The 19,234-nt window shown below is 41.5% G+C and overlaps 1 protein-coding gene across 1 annotated transcript in view; it reads left to right on the top strand.

Moving 5' to 3' along the window:
• Positions 1–19,234, top strand: part of dcc (DCC netrin 1 receptor) — a 563,221-nt gene that overhangs the window by 199,970 nt on the left and 344,017 nt on the right. The window contains exon 7 of the mRNA XM_062031404.1: positions 5,952–6,111. Within this exon, the coding sequence (XP_061887388.1) occupies positions 5,952–6,111 (160 nt within the window). The remainder of the gene's footprint in view (positions 1–5,951; positions 6,112–19,234) is intronic.

The raw sequence follows: 19,234 nt of genomic DNA on the forward strand, positions 1-19,234 counted from the left end.
CAGTCCGATATTAGTATTGAACAGGACACCCCATACTCTACATAAATGCAGAAAACTTAGATTTATGATTGCATCAGTTGCTTTATGGATAACAAAATACTATACTATTAAAGTGCATAGTCAACATAGCCACAGACCCAAATAATGCTCTTTGGAATTACCGGTTTGAATATGATATTCTGTTTTGTGTATTTCTGTTAAAGTGGTGTCAATTCCACGCATCGATTGTTTTAAAGAATGAAAATAATATAACACTTTTGTGGCAACCTCACACTGGAAAAGCAAACTCCTGCAAAGATCACTCGGGCAGCAGAAACAATATAAATGCAGAGTACCTTGTGAATATTTGACATTTTGACAGAAAAAGGCAGGCTACTTGCACGTGGGTATGGTCTGCAGTCAGACAGCTGGGTCATGTTAAAATGTATTCCGATTGTTTTTGTGCGCTTCTCTTGTTGTGTCTGGGTCTATTATTTATTTTACTCGTCTATTTCTAGTGCAATGGCATTTTACTGCTTGGAGCCTCCTCAGCTCTCTGACCACCAAGCAAGGACATATTCTTTACATTGTTCTCTGGTGTTACGGTATCTCAATTATTCTGTGCAAATAAGGGTAATTAACTACCAACGTACAGTGCATTCACTATCTGTACTGCAAAAAAGTAATGTTATGATAATCAGTGTTGGGACTAACGCGCTACAAAGTAACGTGTTACTGTACCGCCGTTAGTTTTGGCGGTAACTAGTAATCTAACGCGTTATTTTTTATATTCAGTAACTCAGTTACCGTTACTACATACTGCGTTATTTTACGTTATTGTGTATGTAGTATCGGCTAGAAACATAAGATATGAGTGTGTTTTATTGGAGCGCTGCTGTGTCGTCCTTCTGAATCTCTTGTGTCACAAGCCAAAGGCGCGCTCTGTGTGTGTCTGGGTGTGGGTGTGGATGTGGGGAGGAGAGGGAGTGGGGGCTGCCCAATACAACGTAAACCATTGGCCAACCAAAAATTAACCACAGAACACTATATATATATATATATATATAGTGTTCTGTGGTTAATTTTTGGTTGGGCAAGCGGACGTGACGACAGGCTGTCCTCACTCAGAAATTCGGGAGAATGGTTGTCCCGGGGAGAGGCACTGAAATTCGGGAGGGTTGGCAAGTATGACATATTCTCACTTCTTTTCTTTTGTCGAGCACAAAGAAAATAACATTTTAGTTAAATGTAAATTGTGTCTTGGATCAAAGATCCTATCTACTGCCCAAAACAACAATTCAAATCTGCCTGGTTAGGCTTTGTGTTTGTCACGTGTGCCTTCCTTAGGTGAAGCCAGGTTTACAGCTATGTTGTTATTATGCTGTTTGTTACTTATGTATGTTATGTTGCAGCTATTTAAAATAGTTTTGTCAATTTGTTCTGGCCTGAAATAAATTGGCCCTTTGAAACATATCTTTGTCTTTGTGTGTTGTATGTAGACCACATTGCTTAGCAGAGTTCAGTGATGCAAATGCATGTCAAGTTGATCAACACATTGTATTATTCTCCAGTGAAATAACAGTACTGAAATGAAGGCTAAAAGGGCATTAATGGGAGCATTTAAAAAAAAAAAAAAAAAAAAGGAACTAAAAGTTACTTTTCACAGTTATACATTACTTTTTGGTGTAAGTAACTGAGTTACTCTTGAAATATAGTAACTGTAACTAGATACTGGTTTTTAGTAACTAACCCAACACTGATGATAATGAATAATGTTGGTTATGGAGAACACCCAAACCTTCATTAGATCATACTCATTCAAATGTATTGACTTAGTATTTTTGCAAAAAGCAAAGAACATAATGTACACTAGTTTAAAAAAAAATGTTTTAAACACCTGTATGCCAGAACATCTCTAAAGAATTTTAGCATTTGCAGACTAAAACTATTAAACTTAAGCTGATTGGTTGTATGTCTGTTTGTGTGGGGCCCTGAGGTGGCAAATTGTCCAGGGTGTACCCTGCCTTCCGCCCAAGTGCAGGTGGGATAGGCAAGCGGTAGAACACGGATGGATGGATATCAATATTCAGAGTAAAACTATTGAACTTTGGCACATCAATATGCTGAGTAAAACAAATACAACTTAAAGGAAAACTGCAATTTTTGGGGAATGTTGCATTCACAATCCTTATGTAAGACAAGCATGTTTTTCCTTTTTATATGCATTCTAATTAGTAAATAGATGCGATCAAAAGTACACTTACAATGGATCCTATGGGTGTTGCTCTTTTCTGCCTATAAAGTTTTTAAAAAAAGATCCAGAAACCTCCAAAGGTAATATTTACATGCTGTAAGTATATATGTAATGTAGTAACAGGTACATTCACAACATGTACAAAAGTAATACTTATGTATTTTGCTCATTTTAAGCCAACATTTATTTCATTAATTTCAAAATCGCATCACTACGTTTGCTTTTTTCTTTGACAACATCACCGATTACAACTCACTGCAGACTTCATGAATGCCAAAAATCATAATAAAACATCACTTAATGTACTGCTCTCACCGGAATGCCGATTGATGGGTTGTTGATATATTTGTTGATATATTCCCATTTTGATCAAGAACGACTCATAATCAAGAAAAAAGGGGTGAACCAAGCGTCTTTTTGTGTCTTTCTCGCCGTTCACGAATCTAAATTGGGTGCCAAAGTTACCAACTTGTCAGATTATGTCCTCATCTTTCTACTGTCCAGGTGAGAGGCAGAATAAACTCACACCAGCTCATGATGTCAATACAACAGGTAATTAGCGCTCTGTGTTCCCTTGGGGAACTGCACTTTTTGGGGAATTTTGCCCATCATTCACAATCCCTTTGTGAGACAAGAACACATATGCCGTATTGTTCACTATTTCCATTAACAACTACTAATTATGGCATACTTCATGAGAGCCAACAAATATTAATTTGGGACAAATGATGATCCAGAAACGTATCTTTTTGAGTGTGAATATACGGAGTAACACATTTTAAAACACCTGTATGCAAGTGCAACTCAAATAATTTTGACATATCATTATGCAGACTAAAGTCACAGAGGGCAATGAGTGTGAAGAAAACCAAAGCAGAGCAGGTGAACATGGCAGGAAGGGTGTAACATCAGGAAATCTACCGGCGCTGAGTACTGGGACTGATGTTCTGAAGTACTCAGATGATGAGAATAAGGTGTGTGCACTGGTGACTCCAGCAACCAGGTACTGCAACAAAAAAGGAGATAGGCTGCTAGGTCATGACAAAGACATCAACCTTTCATTTGACCTGGCAAGGATCATTGGGCATGTGTTGTTTAAATCATGCGTGTTTCTTTTTTCTTTGTATTACTAATCAGTTTGGAGCATAGGGCCTTTAAGATTTCCGCATTGAAGGAATGGTGAACCAAATCACAGAACTAGCAAATAAAAACAAAATATTCCATCAAACATGTAAAATTACAGAAATTGACATAATGTGACTGAAATGCAAAATGTGAGGAGAAGCAATATTTGTCTGGCGAAATCCATGTTTACTTCCTCACAAGCATTCAACTGCTCCCACCAAAACAAAACATTTTACTCACCTCCATAGAGCCACCTAAAACAAGTGTGCGGAAAAAACAACTATACAACTCATCTCTTACTCCAAAGGCAAAACAGTTCCTAAATGACTTTTACGTGTCAGGCGATAGATATGCTTACACAAATGTTATGGCTACTGTCATCTAAAAGCCAAGTGGAAAGCACAGAAAAACATTGTGCTAATGCTAAAACAAGCTAGCTGTTGTTGTGGCCGCGATCTAGGATAACAGGGATTGTAGCGTCATAAACATCTTCATTGCTCAGTTAAAGATAACTTGACAGCTTCTAATAGTTTGGCCGCCAGTGTTGAAAATAATGATTGATGTATCCTTGTGTGGGCTGTTTGTTTACTTTAAATGTAATAAATATAAACTTAAAGCAATTATTGGTACATTATTTTGTTACATGATTATGCTTGGACTTGAAATTTTGGTCACTATTTTCCAATGATGTGTTGTATCAATACATGTATAGATTTTTGTATTTAATTAATTTGTCATATTTATGTTAGAACCACAACCAATAAATGGTAAAGGTGGATTATTAGGATATATGGTATTCTGAGTGTTAAAAAGACCAATGATGTACACCAAACCAAACCGAAAACTGTGGACACAAAACGGTAGTAATAATCCAAACGGTGGATTTTGTGCTGGTTGTGACAATTTAGCACATTTTTTTACCATCAAAATGAGAATCTGTTAAAAAACTATCAAAACAAACATATCCTGCAACTGATTTGTAGTGGCAATCCATGATAGAAAAGCTGATAAACCAAAGCCCTGTGTACATGAATCATTGACATTTTCATGATATCATCATTCGCTGACAATCAAGTGTAATATATTGTGTACTAGGTGTGTAATGGTACATTGTCATCACTGCACTTGTTTTTTGAATTTTGCCTATCGTTCAGAATAATTATAAAAGGCATGACAACGGATGCGATTTTTGTTAATGCATTATAAATAGTAAATACATTTGATCAAAAGTCATCTTACAATGGAGCCTATGGAAACCGCTCTGTTCTGCCTATAAAGCCCTTAAACACCTCCATTAAGGTTTTATATACATGATGTAAGTATATATGTAATGTTGTAACGGACACATGTACAGTAACATTTAATATTTACATATTTTATCATTTTAAGCATATGCGGTGCATTGATTTCCAAAACGCATCACGCCGTTTGCTTTTTTTAACAACATCCCTGATTATTACTCACTCCAGACTTCATGAGAAGCAACGAACATAATAAAACATCACTTACTGTATAAGGTCTGCTATCATTAGAATGCTGACTGCTAGGATGTTCAAATATTCCCGTTTAGATGAAGAATGACTCATAATCCTCTCGAAGAAAAAGGGAAGTAGAGCTAAGCGTCTTTTCGTGTCGTTCTTGCCATTTCCAAGTCTAATTTGGCTGTCAAAGTGTACCAACTTGTCGGAATACATCCTCAGCCTTCTTCTATATAGGTGAGAGGCATGATTTATGATCTATGATACACTTTCAAGAAGCAGAGAAGCGAGGAAACAGCTGGCCACTCGATGTAAACATAACACAGGTCCGTGATCACGGCGCTGCTATAAAGAGTTTCCCTGCGTTAGCGCTTATAATATCAATATTACTACTACTTGGTTAATATTCAAGTCACAAAATCTAAATGGAGTATTGGCGCTTTTAGGATTTTTTTTTTTAATTGGATTTTATGGGCGGAATAGAGGACATCCTGTAAGCAGACTTTTCTTTACGTGTATTTGCAAGTTAGAATGCATTAAAAAAAATCCATCCGTCAACACATCTTTCATAATCCTTTTTGAATGATAGGCAAAATTGACTAAAAAAGTGCAGTTCCCCTCTCAGATCACGGTTTGGTAAATTTTTGGTACAGTAAGGGTACTGTACTAGGAAGTCATATGACAAATACATGTATCGTTAAACCCTTTTTGAATTCTGATATGTGTGCTTGCTTTCAAATGTTTGAACTAATTAGAACTCTAAGAAATTCTGCCACTATTTTTTCTTGTCTTGGATCTTCTTTACCACTCTTCTTCTTCCTTTTTCTTCCTTCTTGTCTCTTCCATGTCTTTTGTTCCTTATCCGTTCATCTCATGTCTTATTTTCTCTTTTTTCTTTACTTTGCAACTCCATCTTACCTCCATTCCCCGCTGTGGTCGTCCCTTGTCCTTCCTGCATTGTCTCCCTCCCTCTGCTCTTGATAAAATATTCACAGAAGCCACACCCACTCAGTACAGGCCCGCCCACACGCCCACTACACCCTGCCCACCTCCTGCTCCGCCTGCTCCTTCTGGCACCCCTTTGACTTACTCCTCCTCCTCTGATCCCCCACCAGTGTCCCCCAGCCCAGGCGTTGCCCTCCCCTCTGCCCCCCGTGACCTGGTCCCTGTCCTAGTGTCCAGTCGATTTGTTCGACTCAGCTGGCGCCCCCCAGAGGAGACTGGAGGATCTATACAAACATATGGCGTTTACTACTCCCAGGAGGGCATTGAAAGGTAAGACTGTTTTCATGTTTTTAAGTTGTCAGTTGTCCCGGTGTCACACCTAGAAATAGATTAAAGGCCTACTGAAATGATTTTTTTTTATTTAAACGGGGATAGCAGATCTATTCTATGTGTCATACTTGATCATTTCGCGATATTGCCATATTTTTGCTGAAAGGATTTAGTATAGAACAACGACGATAAAGATTGCAACTTTTGGTATCTGATGAAAAAAAGGCTTGCCCCTACCGGAAGTAGCGTGACGTAGTCAGTTGAACATATACGCAAAGTTCCCTATTGTTTACAATGATGGCCGCATGAAGTGAGAGAGATTCGGACCGAGAAAGCGACAATTTCCCCATTAATTTGAGCGAGGATGAAAGATTTGTGGATGAGTAAAGTGCAAGTGAAGGACTAGTGGGGAGTTGAAGCTATTCAGATAGGGAAGATGCTGTGAGAGCCGGGGGTGACCTGATATTCAGCTGGGAATGACTACAACAGTAAATAAACACAAGACATATATATACTCTATTAGCCACAACACAACCAGGCTTATATTTAATATGCCACAAATTAATCCTGCATAAAAACACCTGCGTGTTTGTTACGCTAGCTCCTAGCTCCTCTGCTAGCTCCTAGCTCCATAGAACACGCCAATACAATTCAAACACCTGATCAACACACACAATCACTCAGCCCAAAAGACCGTTCACCTAACCCAAGGTTCATAAAGCTTATATATTTTTAAAAAGTTACGTACGTGACGCGCACATACGGTCAAGCTAGCAAATGTTTAGCAGCCAAGGCTGCATACTCAAGGTACCTGATATTCAGCTGGGAATGACTAAAACAGTAAATAAACACAAGACATATATATACTCTATTAGCCACAACACAACCAGGCTTATATTTAATATGCCACAAATTAATCCTGCATAAAAACACCTGCGTGTTTGTTATGCTAGCTCCTAGCTCCTATGCTAGCTCCTAGCTCCATAGAACACGCCAATACAATTCAAACACCTGATCAACACACACAATCACTCAGCCCAAAAGACCGTTCACCTAACCCAAGGTTCATAAAGCTTATATATTTAAAAAAATTTACGTACATACGCAAAAAAAAGTTGCGCACATACGGTCAAGCGATCAAATGTTTAGAAGCCAAAGCTGCATACTCACAGTAGCACGTCTGCGTCTTTGTCATCCAAATCAAAGTAATCCTGGTAAGAGTCTGTGTTGTCCCAGTTCTCTACAGGCGTCTGTGTATCGAAGTCAAAAGTCCTCCTGGTTAGAGTCTCTGTTATCCGAGTTCTTCCATCTTGACTGCATCTTTCGGGAATGTAAACAAAGAAGCGCCGGCTGTGTACTGTTGTTGCTGACTACGTTCGAAAATAACGTCCATTTCGCACCGACAACTTTCTTCTTTGCTTGCTCAGCTTCCTTCTCCATAATGCAATGAACATGATTGCAACAGATTCACGAACACAGATGTCCAGAATACTGTGGAATTATGAAATGAAAACAGAGCTTTTTCGTATTGGCTTCAATGTGGAAGGCATACCCGTGTTCGCCGGGCTACGTCACGCGCATACGTCATCCTCAGAGGCGTTTCGAACCGGAAGTTTAGCGGCAAATTTAAAATGTCAATTTATAAGTTAACCCGGCCGTATTGGCATGTGTTATAATGTTAAGATTTCATCATTGATATATAAACTATCAGACTGCGTGGTCGGTAGTAGTGGGTTTCAGTAGGCCTTTAAAGGCCTACTGAAATGAATTTTTTTTATTTAAACGGGGATAACAGATCCATTCTATGTGTCATACTTGATCATTTCGCGATATTGCCATATTTTTGCTGAAAGGATTTAATAGAGAACATCGACGATAAAGTTCGCAACTTTTGGTCGCTAATAAAAAAAGCCTTGCCTGTACCTAAAGTAGCGTAACGTCACAGATTGAAAGGCTCCTCGACATTTCCCCATTCTTTACAATGCAGCGAGAGTGATTCGGACCGAGAAAGCGATGATTACCCCATTAATTTGAGCGAAGATGAAAGATTCGTGGATGAGGTACGTGAGAGTGAAGGACTAGAGTGTAGTGCAGGACGTATCTTTTTTCGCTCTGACCGTAACTTAGGTACAAGCTGGTTCATTGGATTCCACATTTTCTCCTTTTTCTATTGTGGATCACGGATTTGTATTTTAAACCACCTCGGATACTATATCCTCTTGAAAATGAGAGTCGAGAACGCGAAATGGACATTCACAGTGACTTTTATCTCCACGACAATACATCGGCGAAGCTCTTTAGCTACGGAGCTAACGTGATAGCACATCGGGCTTAAATGCAGATAGAAACAAAAGAAATAAACCCCTGACTGGAAGGATAGACAGAAAATCAACAATACTATTAAATCATGGACATGTAAATACACGGTTAATGCTTTCCAGGCTGGCGAAGCTTAACAATGCTGTTGCTAATGACGCCATTGAAGCTAACTTAGCAACGGGACCTCACAGAGCTATGCTAAAAACATTAGCTATCCACCTACGCCAGCCCTCATCTGCTCATCAACACCCGTGCTCACCTGCGTTCCAGCGATCGATGGAGCGACGATCATAGATGCGGTCGGCGGCCCGGAGACGGAGGAAGTCAAGGTGAGGTCGGCGGCTAGTGCGTCTGCTATCCATCTCAAAGTCCTCCTGGTTGTGTTGCTGTAGTCCGCCGTTAATACACCGATCCCACCTACAACTTTCTTCTTTGCAGTCTTCATTGTTCATTAAACAAATTGCAAAAGATTCACTAACACAGATGTCCAGAATACTGTGGAATTTCGAGATAAAAACAGAGCTTTTTGTATTGGATTCAATGGTGTACCAATACTTTCGGTTCAACGATTGACGTCACGCGCATACGTCATCATACATAGACGTTTTCAACCGGAAGTTTAGCGGCAAATTTAAAATTGCACTTTATAAGTTAACCCGGCCGTATTGGCATGTGTTGCAATGTTAAGATTTCATCATTGATATATAAACTATCAGACTGCGTGGTCGGTAGTAGTGGGTTTCAGTAGGCCTTTAAAACAAAACACAACATGGTTGCACTATAGATGGGTATTGAATTTGCTACTTTTATAGGTACTGACTGAAGTCAGTCGGTACTACCGGGTACCACTTAATGTAAAATCACACGGTACCATAATTCTATAATTTTGTTGCATATGACTTTACGTCTCAAGCATTTGACCCGGAAACAAGCAGGCAAGCACTCAGCTGCATTGACTCTAAGTTATGTTACAATTTGCAATGCCAATAAAACAAGAACAATGCGCTTAAAAGTTCACTTTTCTAAATGTACTAGCTCGATGCTAATTTACATAGAATTGGCCATAGACATGCTACCGATTAGCATGAATGATTTTAACATATACACATTTTGTAATCAAAACTACAACAAAGATACACGTTACAACCAAACAACTGGTGTGTATTAAATACAATACTTACATATGATAAACTTTGGAGTGCTCAATAAAAGCAACTGCGTGAGAATGTATACTCGGATATCACGATATAGTCATTTTCTATATCGCACAGAGACAAACCCGCATATATCGATATATCCCCCAGCCCTATATATATATATATATATATATATATATATATATATATATATATATATATATATATATATATATATATATATATATATATATATATATATATATATATATATATATATATATATATCCATCCATCCATCCATCCATCCATCCATCTTCTTCCGCTTATCCGAGGTCGGGTCGCGGGGGCAGCAGCTTAAGCAGGGAAGCCCAGACTTCCCTCTCCCCAGCCACTTCGTCCAGCTCCTCCCGGGGGATCCCGAGGCGTTCCCAGGCCTGCCGGGAGACATAGTCTTCCCAACGTGTCCTGGGTCTTCCCCGTGGCCTCCTACCGGTCGGACGTGCCCTAAACACCTCCCTAGGGAGGCGTTCGGGTGGCATCCTGACCAGATGCCCGAACCACCTCATCTGGCTCCTCTCGATGTGGAGGAGCAGCGGCTTTACTTTGAGCTCCCCCCGGATGGCAGAGCTTCTCACCCTATCTCTAAGGGAGAGCCCCGCCACCCGGCGGAGGAAACTCATTTCGTCCGCTTGTACCCATGATCTTGTCCTTTCGGTCATAACCCAAAGCTCATGACCATAGGTGAGGATGGGAACGTAGATCGACCGGTAAATTGAGAGTTTTGCCTTCCGGCTCAGCTCCTTCTTCACCACAACGGATCGATACAGCGTCCGCATTACTGAAGACGCCGCACCGATCCGCCTGTCGATCTCACGATCCACTCTTCCCTCACTCGTGAACAAGACTCCGAGGTACTTGAACTCCTCCACTTGGGGCAGGGTCTCCTCCGCAACCCGGAGATGGCACTCCACCCTTTTCCGGGCGAGAACCATGGATTCGGACTTGGAGGTGCTGATTCTCATCCCAGTCGCTTCACACTCAGCTGCGAACCGATCCAGCGAGAGCTGAAGTCAGCCACCCATTGATTGTCAATGGGTGGCTGACTAAATACTTTTTTGCCCCACTGTATATATATATACTTATATATATATACTATATATATATATATATATATATATATATATATATATATATATATATATATATATATATATATATATATATATATATATACCGTATTTTCCGCACCATAAGCCGCACCTAAAAACCACAATTTTTCTCAAAAGCAGACAGTGCGGCTAATAACCCGGTGCGCCTTATATATGGATTAATATTCATATTTATTTTCATAAAGTTTAGGTCTCGCAACTACGGTAAACAGCCGCCATCTTTTTTCCCCGTAAAAGAGGAAGCGCTTCTTCTTCTACGGTAAGCAACCGCCAAGGTGAGCACCCGCCCCCGTAGAAGAAGAAGCGCGCGGATATTACGTTTCATTTCATTTGTGTATTTCTGTAAAGACAACAAAATGTCTCCTACTAAGAGACACGCGTACAAGGTTCCACTGACTTTTGATATTCATGTGAACCGCACTGTGGATACAACGGGAACACGTACAGTGAATATTCGCACCACAGGGAATGAGAAGTCGTCCTACTGTGGTTCTAGCTAGCCATGCTAACGGCCAGAAACTTCCACCCACGGTGATATGCAAAAGGAAGACCTTGCCAAAAGAGAACTTTCCAGCCGGCGTCATCATAAAAGCTACCTCGAAGGGATGGATGGATGAAGAAAAAATGAGCGAGTGGTTGATAGACGTTTACGCGAAGACACCGGGTGACTTTTTTCACGCAGCGCCGTCCCTGTTGATCTACGACTGCATGCGCGTCCACATCATCGATGGTGTCAAAAAACAAGTGAAGCACACCGAAGAAGAATAATTTGAGGGATTTGTGGATGAGTAATAACTTCAGAAAGTGAGCTTTAAATGTTTGTTTTGTGTGTCGTGTGACACTAACGTTCGAGCAACGTTGAGTTATTGATGTTGCTATTGCTCTGCACTATTTTGAGTGTTACTATTTTTGTGATTGCACATTTGCACATTACATTTTGGGAGTGAACAGAGTTGTTAGAACGCTGGTTTGTAATATATTATTAAAGTTTGACTGACCTATCTGACTGTTTTGTTGACATTCCCTTTAGCGTAGCGTAGGTGCGGCTAATAGCACGGGGCGGCTAATAGGTAAACAAAGTTTTGAAATATGCCGTTCATTAAACGTGCGGCTAATAACACGGGGCGCCTTATAGTGCGGAAAATACGGTATATATATATATATATATATATATATATATATATATATATATATATATATATGACAAGCAATAGAAAATGGATAGATGGATATATATATATATATATCTGTGTTGGACCTGCGATGAGCTGTCAACTTGTCCAAGGTATACCCCGCCTTTCGTCCGAATACTTGTTGGTCACAAAAAACATTCGTGAAGTTTGGTTGTTTTATGAATTTATTATTGGTCTACTGAAAATGTGACCAAATCTGCTGGGTCATAAGTATACTTAAAGCAATGTTAATATTTGGTTACATGTCCCTTGGCAAGTTTCACTGAAATAAAGCGCTTTTGGTAGCCATCCACAAGCTTCTGGCAAGCTTCTAGTTGAATTTTTGACCACTCCTCTTGACAATATTGGTGCAGTTCAGCTAAATGTGTTGGTTTTCTGACATGCACTTGTTTCTTCAGCATTGTCCACACGTTTTAGTCAGGACTTTGGGAAGTCCATTCTAAAACCTTAAATCTAGCCTGATTTAGCCATTCCTTTACCACTTTTGACGTGCGTTTGGGGTCATTGTCCTTTTGGAGCACCCAACGGTGCCCAAAACCCAATCTACGGGCTGATGATTTTAGGTTGTCCTGAATGATTTGGAGGTAATCCTCCTTTTTCATTGTCCCATTAACTCTCTGTAAAGCACCAGTTCCATTAGCAGAAAAACAGGCCCAGAGCATAATACTACCACCACCATGCTTGATGGTAGGAATGGTGGCCTCAGCTTTTCTCCTCCAAACGTATTGTTGGGTATTGTCGCCAAACAGCTACATTTTTGTTTCATCTGAACACAGAACTTTCCTCCAGAAGGTCTTATCTTTGTCCATGTGATGTCAGATGAAACAAAAATTTAGCTGTTTGAGCTGTTTGGCCACAATACCCAGCAATATATATACATGTGTATATACACATCATATATACATATATATACCAGTGGTGGGCCATCAGGGCCAGCAAGGCCTTCTCTGCTGACCTAACATAACCAGAAATCATGATCATAATTAAAGATAAAAGTAATTGTTTATGTACTTTCCCTAAATATCTAAAAATATTCATATTCTCTTCATGTCATATTATGCTCCTTCCAATACTGTTGTTTCTAGTCTAGAGTTTGTATCCAATCAGAATTCAGCTAGCTTATGTTGCCATGCTGTACAAAATCTGCCCGTAGTGTTCAGAATCAACAATGCGGGCGTCTTTGTGCTTTAAGTGAACGGACACATAGAGGTGACAGACAAATGCGATAGCCAATCAGATCACAAGTTGTTGTCAGTAAGGCCTTCTAGCTGGCCTAACGCTGTGATTGGATACTCACTTGGGAGTCCCAAGTGAGTATCCAATCACATGTTGCTAAAACAGGGAACCGGAACCATACGAGCCGTAGAAAACTCACTGGTACAGTAACCACGAAGATTAAGTTTTTGTCTTACGCCAAGTAATCCGCTGTGGACAGACGAAGCCAAGCAATGCAGGTTTAGCAAGCGGTGCGCACTCCCGCAAAGGACATTATTTTTGGCAGGCAATCACATTTTGGCCAACACCGGAGACCTCGTGGAGTTCGTGCTCACCACCCTTAAAATTGGTCAGACCACAACTTTGCCGGGGTTCCACGTCTGGCTATGATTCTCTCCAGAACCATCAGGAAGGCGTTCATATCCATGCTCCTCAGAAGATCCAAATTGACTGCACTTGTTGTCAAACACTTAAATAATATTATCTAGCGTTTTCCGGTACGTCTGGCCACTTTTACCAGCTTTGGACAGAGACAGTCTACACTTGTGGAGTAGAAGGCTGGCTTGAATAGCCGCAGGCAAGCAACTGGCAGATCTGCCATTTTGGGAAAAGATGGCTGGGCTGACCAGCATCGACATTCAGTACAGGTGTGTTGGTGCCTGCAAATGGTCTCTCTACCTCAGAGGATCCAGAAGGACTTCCGCAACTCAGGGTTGACCTACTCTGGACCAGGCTGATGAAGATTGCGGTCGTATATCTGAATGAGTAGCCTGATGATGGAATGTGATGGACCCAGTGGAGTAAGGCAGCATGTAACTGAGGGGATCATATTTGAAGTCAAATAATTTGTAAATAATTCTCCGGATTGGCACTGCATAGGATGCAGGTCTGTGTTTGTATCTCAACGAGTTGGTCTCCAGGTAAGACCAAGGGTGGAGTCTTTGGCTGTGTGTTGTCCTGCACTAACCACTTGTCCGGTCTCTCTGATCAGGCTTTTTGTGACAGATGGCTTAGTATGTTTGCATTGTTGCTGGCCTACTGACGCAAATCAATTCCTGCTGAGGCTAGAAGGGCTCAGAGTTCATCAACAAGTGACTTGGCTTCATCTTGGTTGTACAGGCTTTTGTAGACAATTGTCAACATGAAAACAGTTCATTAATGCAAACTTGAGGTTGTTATCGGGTTGGCTGGAGTCCACTGCATGGCATTGCAGGGCATTGGTGATACAGCATGGGCTGCAGGCCGTGCTAAAAGGAAGGACTTGCCATACAAAAACTCTGGGTGGGTTCGTCCACTTGTGGGTCTCGCCACAGGAAGGAGGCATACCTGATGGTGCATCCCCTTTACATCTCTACTTACTGCTACAGGGCATTCACGAAACCGCAACAGGACTCCCAGAAAAAAATGCTCAAAGGGTAGGGCTAACTTGTAAGTACTGGCTCAGGGACTGTCCAAAGTACTGGTGGAAGAAGATGAAGATGGGACAAGACTTCCTTTATGGCTGACAAAATGGTGAGAGATGTACCGCTCTTCCTTGTGTGGGGGTCTCTTCGGAGACTTCAAGCACAGCACCTGTATAGATTAGTTTCTGTATCTCCCTTTTATATGCCTCAGCCTCTTTCAGGTCCTTTAAGAGGCGCCGCTCGGTGCTTCGCAGCAAGGGCATGGCAGAGTCTTTTGCGGGAGCAAGTAGGGGCATGTCGGGATGACGGAGCAGCGGCGTATCATATCTATGGGTGTCATCTACCTATATGTGGAGGGGTTTTAGCATCAAGCATAGCCACCGCCTGAATCCATCTGCCACAGCCTTCTGACGTGTTTGTATAGCTCTTTGAGCTGGGGAGGGGTTAAAGTGAACATAAATTGGACAGGGTTTGTGGGCCACCCCATGAACTGGATGGGGCCTTGGAGGGTCCAACCCAGTCGAGCCTGACAGATTCAACTGTTAAGACGAGGTGAGGCTGGTCTGAACAGATTAGGAGTGACGGCTCAGCTTCTCTGAGGGGAGGTATAGGAAGGCCACAGAGGTGTCTGCCATTCTTCTGGAGGAACCCAGAAGTGTACTGGGAGAAGTTAAGGCGGCTGGCTGTGAACCAATCTTCAATCGTAAAACTTTTGTGAGGATTAGTGACTGAGGAGACACGAACGGACATGGTGTATCCCGGAAGCATTTGAATGTCCTGCCTTACTGTGCAGAGAGGAATCTTTTCCAGAATGCCCTTTATTTCTAAAGCTTTGCCAGCCATTGGTGACAACAATGTCTCAGATCCGTCGTCTCGGATTGTGAAGGTGTTCAGAGTTCATCCCCCGTAGTGGATGATGATGGTTAACACCTTTAATATTACTGCGTTCAAAGCAAACCAGACAAGACAGCTTCCTGTTTTGCTGCCACTCATTTGTTGCCCTCTCTGGTGTATTGTTTAGGAGGGCTAGGAGATCAATCAATCAATCAATCAATCAATCAATCAATCAATCAATCAATCAATCAATCAATCAATCAATTAAAGTTTAGTTATATAGCCCTTTATCACAAATGTCTCAAAGGACTGCACAAGCCACAACAACATTCTCGGCTCAGATCCTACATCAGAGCAAGATAAAACTCAACCCAATGGACACAATGAGAAACCTTGGAGGGGACCGCAGATGTGGGAACCCCCCTCTTTCCTGGGCGACCAGTGCAATGGATGCCGAATATTAAGGTGGTATTATTAAATAGGTGCCGGTGTCTAGCAGGACCGATAAGCAGCATTTCTGTTTTCTTAGTGTTAAAATGCAAAAAAGTTGCTGGGCATCCATTGTTTAATTTAATTTAGACACGCCTCCAGGTGACTACAATCTGGCATATTGGTCAGCTTTAGTGGCATGTAAAGTTGGGTGTCATCAGCATAACAGTGAAAGCTAACACCTTATTTGCGTATGATGTCACCTAGTGGCAGCATGTAGGTGCTAAAGAGTGCAGGGCCAAGAACCTAACACTGTCTCATTGTTATGGGAAATGCACTGCGTCTTGTCAGTAAGATAGGAGTTCAACCAAGAAAAGGCTAAGTGTGACATACCAATACATGTTTTGATACGTTCTAATACAATGATATGATCGACGGTATCGAAAGCAACGCTAACATCAAATAGCAGCAACATGGATGATGCATCAGCATCCATAGTTAGTTATAGATCATTAGTACTTTTTGCAAGGGCTGTCTCCGTAGAGTGATTTGCCCTGAAACCGGACTGAAAGGGTTCACAGAGATTGTTTGACGCTAAGTGTCCATTTAGCTGCTGTGCAACAATTTTTTTCGAGGATTTTTTAGATTAAGGGAAGGTGGGACACAGGCCGGTAGTTTACCATGAGGTCAGGATTGAGGTTAGGTTTTTTGAGCAGAGAATGAATAACCACTTTTTTGAATGCTCGGGGAACGGTGCCAGAGGAATGTGATACATTTATACTTTTGTAATATTTAGCACTGATGGTCCTAATATTACAAACAGCTCCTTGATAAGTTTCCCAGGAAGTGGGTCAAGTAAACATGTTGTTTGTTTTAGGGGCCTTTTTTAGCTTGAGCTGTGCTATACTATCAATAGCGTCACGCAGGGCATCGTTAAAGTTGTTAGTGAGGTTGTCGATAAAGCCCACATCATTTGGGAATGGCGCCATTACCGAAGGCAGTGGGCCAGCAAAAGTCATAGTTATTAGCATTAATGTTACGGTTGCTTAAGCAATGGTTATTAGTAGCTTGTTGACAATGAGTCAGAACTACGAATTTTATAAGGTAATGATCGGACATTACTTTAGCGTACGGGAGTATCATAACTTTGGTGGTGGTGACACCAGGACTAGATCTATTGTATTACCGTTGCGATTTGTGGGTTCATTTATTATTTGTGTAAGACCACAGCTATCAATTATAGTCTGGAGCGCCACGCACGGAGGGTCTGATGGGCTACTCATATGGATATTAAAATCCCCCATTTAAAATACATTATCTGCGTGCGTCACTATATCAGCGACAAACTCTGAACATTCACTGATAAAATCCGAATAGGGCCCAGGGGGGAAATAGATAACAGACAGATAGAGAGGAATTGGTGTGACAGATCTCATAGTAAGCACCTGAAATGATTTATATTTATTACTTAGTTTAGGGGTAAGGTTAAGGTTTTCATTGTATATTAGTGCGACCCCACCATTCTTTTTAAGGGGACAGTCAATATGTGCATTTGTATAGTTAGGAGGAGATGCCTCTTTAAGCAGGAAAAATTCCTCTGGTTTTAGCCAGGTTTCGCTGAGACCAATGATGTTAAGATTGTTGTCTCGAATGACCTCATTAACTAATAACGTTTTGCGAGACGATCTGATGTTTAAAAAGTCCATATTGTAGGTAGTGGGCTGTTTTGAGGAATTTGTGTGAATATTATCCGTAGTAGTGATATTGATATCGTTACGTTAATTTTGTGTAGTGTGCTTTAAATGATTTCGATCACATCTAGGAATTGATATGATGGGGATCTTCAGATTATTCGCTTGGTGCTGCGATAGATTGAAAGCGTCATCATTTGCCACCTCAGTATGTTCACCTCTGGCATAGTCACTACAGAAAAAATATAATGTGAGTTGTGTATTATTCTACGAGAAATGCTATGTGTGCAGGAATTTTCCAGCTTGGCATTGTTTAGTTCTAGCTGAACTGACTCCTCACCCGGACTAACAGACACTCAAAATACCTGTGTCCGAGCTTGCTCTAGTGTAGTTAGAGTGATGGCGCCTTCCTGGTTAGGTTGAAGGCCGTACCTCATCAGCAAGCCCGGTTTGCCCCAGAAAGAGTGCCAATTATCAATAAACGTTAGTCCCTGTTCTCTACAAAAATTAGCCAGCCACTTGTTAAGCGAGACTAATCTGCTGTACCTCTCATCATTTCCTCTCGCAGGCAGGGGACCAGAGACAAGCACTCGATGCCTGGACATCTTTCTTCCTAGCTATGTTCCTCTTTGTAATCTCTCATTGTCTCAGTGTCGCGATTAGCCTATCGTACGTGTTTACTAGGCCTGTTGTGAGTTAGCTTCCTAAGATTAGCTTCAATGTCAGGTGCTGTGGCCCCGTGAATACACTTAATTATGGCTGGTTTGCTAAGCTGTATGTTTCGGGTGATGGAGTCCCCTATGACTAAGGTGTGGTGCCCTGTAGAATGGGGTGGAGGATAGCTAAAGGGCTAAATCTCTTATGCGTCTCAACCGGTTCACCTTGGCTTGTAGGCCGCTCAGGGGCTGCTACAAGCTGAGCTAGTCAGCTCACTACAGCTAATGCTAGCAAATGTGTCCCCAGCATATACAGTTACAATATTACTCTGCTCTAGTTGGCGGACACGGTCCTCTAGTAGGACCAACCTATCCATGAGAACGGTGCACGAGAGCAAGAAGCCATACTCATGTTATTTCTTTCACCGAGTAGAGTTATTGCTGTCTTCGGTGCAGTTGCCGCAGAGTATGGGAGCAGATTCTTTAGAACTTAGCCGCCTTCGTCACACTGGGCTTAGCTTTGTTACCTTAGCTTCGTTAGCTTAGCAGCTAGCTAGCTGAGAGAGGGGCGGTGAGACAGAGAGCGGGTGGTTTGCAAGTTTGATAAGACTACTTAACATGTTTGGGAAATAATAAATAAAGCTGTAAAACAATTAGAAACACACAGATAGAAGATTTTTTGTTGTTGTTGTGGCTGCAGCGAGCAGTCACTCACAGCAAACAATAAACCGTAAGTGAATAATGTGCCCAATGCACATTCTTCAATGTACATTGGGCAGCTAGAAGGGCTCATGCGCAGCGCCAGTAGCATTTGTTGACCTGTATCCCCTCTTTGAGCTGCTCTTTGGAGAGTCTGGCGACCTCAGCAGTCTGGTTGAGATAGTGTTCATTGATGTCACAGTAGGCACAGTATGCTTTGGCCTTAAACTTGCCCTTATCTGCTCTATTCTTGTTGCTTGGGGGTGCTGCGAGCTCTCCAGCACCATGCAAGACGATGACTGCTCGTTTGTTACTGCTGCTGCTGTTCCTTCTGCTTGACTCTTCCTTCCTAGCTTGTGCAGTAGTTTGACTGTCA

This window comes from Entelurus aequoreus, linkage group LG21 (genome assembly GCF_033978785.1).
Source record: "Entelurus aequoreus isolate RoL-2023_Sb linkage group LG21, RoL_Eaeq_v1.1, whole genome shotgun sequence".
NCBI lineage: Eukaryota > Metazoa > Chordata > Actinopteri > Syngnathiformes > Syngnathidae > Entelurus > Entelurus aequoreus.